Source organism: Gossypium hirsutum, chromosome D11 (genome assembly GCF_007990345.1).
Source record: "Gossypium hirsutum isolate 1008001.06 chromosome D11, Gossypium_hirsutum_v2.1, whole genome shotgun sequence".
Classification (NCBI taxonomy): Eukaryota; Viridiplantae; Streptophyta; class Magnoliopsida; order Malvales; family Malvaceae; genus Gossypium; species Gossypium hirsutum.
In genome coordinates this window covers 2,265,935-2,267,691 of record NC_053447.1, presented here as the reverse complement: position 1 = coordinate 2,267,691, position 1,757 = coordinate 2,265,935, and the positions used below count along the sequence as shown (strand labels likewise).

General features: G+C 39.4%; 1 protein-coding gene across 1 annotated transcript; it reads right to left on the bottom strand.

Annotated features, from left to right (window-relative positions):
- Window positions 1-274: 274 nt before the first annotated feature.
- LOC107911267 (hydroxycinnamoyltransferase) lies at window positions 275-1,540 on the bottom strand. The gene is made up of 2 exons (XM_016839140.2): window positions 874-1,540; window positions 275-815 (listed from the first exon to the last, which is right to left on the bottom strand). The coding sequence occupies exons 1-2, from the start codon at window positions 1,330-1,332 to the stop codon at window positions 447-449; spliced, it is 828 nt and encodes a 275-aa protein (XP_016694629.1). The 5' UTR covers window positions 1,333-1,540; the 3' UTR covers window positions 275-446.
- Between the last annotated feature and the right edge of the window lie 217 nt (window positions 1,541-1,757).

The following is a 1,757-nucleotide window of genomic DNA, read 5'->3' as shown; positions in this document are numbered from 1 at the left end:
AAAGAAAAATAGGACAAGAAAGAACACAAGAGTTTTAACGAGGTTCGGTAAATTATACCTACGTCCTCGGGCACTAACACCAGATGATAACTTTACTATCTTCAAAGTATTACAAACAAATAGAATTCCTTAAGAATTCTCAAATGAGAGAAGAGAGAAAACTAAGAGAGAAAGATTGGTTGGGATGAATTGAAATGAGAAATGAGAAGGCCTATTTATAGTTGAGGTTTAAGGACCAAACAATAAATAGCCTATTATCTCAAGGACCAAAAAAAATTATCCCATGCCACTTTTTCAAAGTCAACTTTAGGGTGCTAAACTTGCACCACTTGGATTGTTTTCCATTAAAATTGTCTGCCATTAATCATAATGTTAACAGTTTGTCCCTAAATCATCCCAATTTGTTTTGAGCAGCTTTCTACCTTGATGACCTCAAATGATTCATTCTAAAACAAACAAAACTCAGCACCCATTTCACTTCCAAGACCGTTCTCCGCATCCTCAACACAAGCTAACGCAATTTGTTGGCACCATTCAATCTCCATATTCTTACTTTCAGCATTGATCTTGAACACCATGGTTTTGCTTTCGTTTTTGTTTGGAGTACTTGCGCTGAATAAATTAGGGGAGGAGTCGGTGGTACCATTGACACCCGGCAAGTAAAATAAGGGTAGCTTTCGTTCATTGTTGTGGTTGACAATGTTATTGTGAATGCTCGGCCATGTCTTGATGAACTCAGTTCTTAAGAAAAAGTCTACCAGAAGAATGCTGCAGCTGATTCCGATCGAGTATCCTCCGCATTGGAAATTGGTCACCTGTTAAAACATTGTTAGCTCCATTTGAAAGTGATTAAATGAAAGACTGTTAGATTACCTGAACATAGAATAATGGGGAGAACTGTGGATTATGTTCATCGATATCGTTCCAAAAAACAAGCTGAGCTTCAGCCTCTTCCCTTTGCTTCAAATCGAGAAACTCCGAAAGAGTAGTCTGAATCGTTGCCTCGATTATTCGAATGCCCGAATCGTTGGACACGATCTCCAACTCACCATCGTTTCGGTCCCTTTTCTGAAGACGTCCGGAGATCATCGGTTGTTCCAACAAAGCTCTCCCAAGTGACTCTTTAATCCACCCTGCAACTACCCAACCTGAATCTTCTCCCTTCGTATAGCATTGGACCATGTTGAAACACCTCTGGAACATCTCCGGACCAACAAGATCCCGTGACAGCACTCGTCGTGTCTGTCGTGGTTCGGTTATTCTCATCGGAGTAACCGAGTGAAAACCTTTAATGGATACCTTAGGGACTAAACTATTGCCATGGCTTGCCATCTTCGGAAAAGCTTGTGAACGAAACAAGTTACTTCTTTGCTAATTGTGATGGTATTTATGGCCTAATTAGTTCATGAAATTGGAATCACGTGAAAGTTAAATTTTGAGCAGGGGGTAGTTTGCTTTGATTTCCCTTTGGTTACCAGCTCTCGAACCTTGACAAGACTATGTGACAAAGCATCTAACCATTGAGGACAAGAGGAAAGCCAGTGAGCAGGGGGTAGTTTACTGGAATACCTAATGTGTTATGATAATTAATAAACAAAATTTGCTAATCTAATCTAAATAAAGCTTTCCCTAGCTCTGTAATTAAAAGTTAGTTAAAGTGGCACATTGCAAGTGTCTTTTTCCATGTGTTTCGTCGTGTCTTGTTTCCCCAACTAAAGCCCAACAAGCATATTAAACAAGCATATTAAAACCCAAAT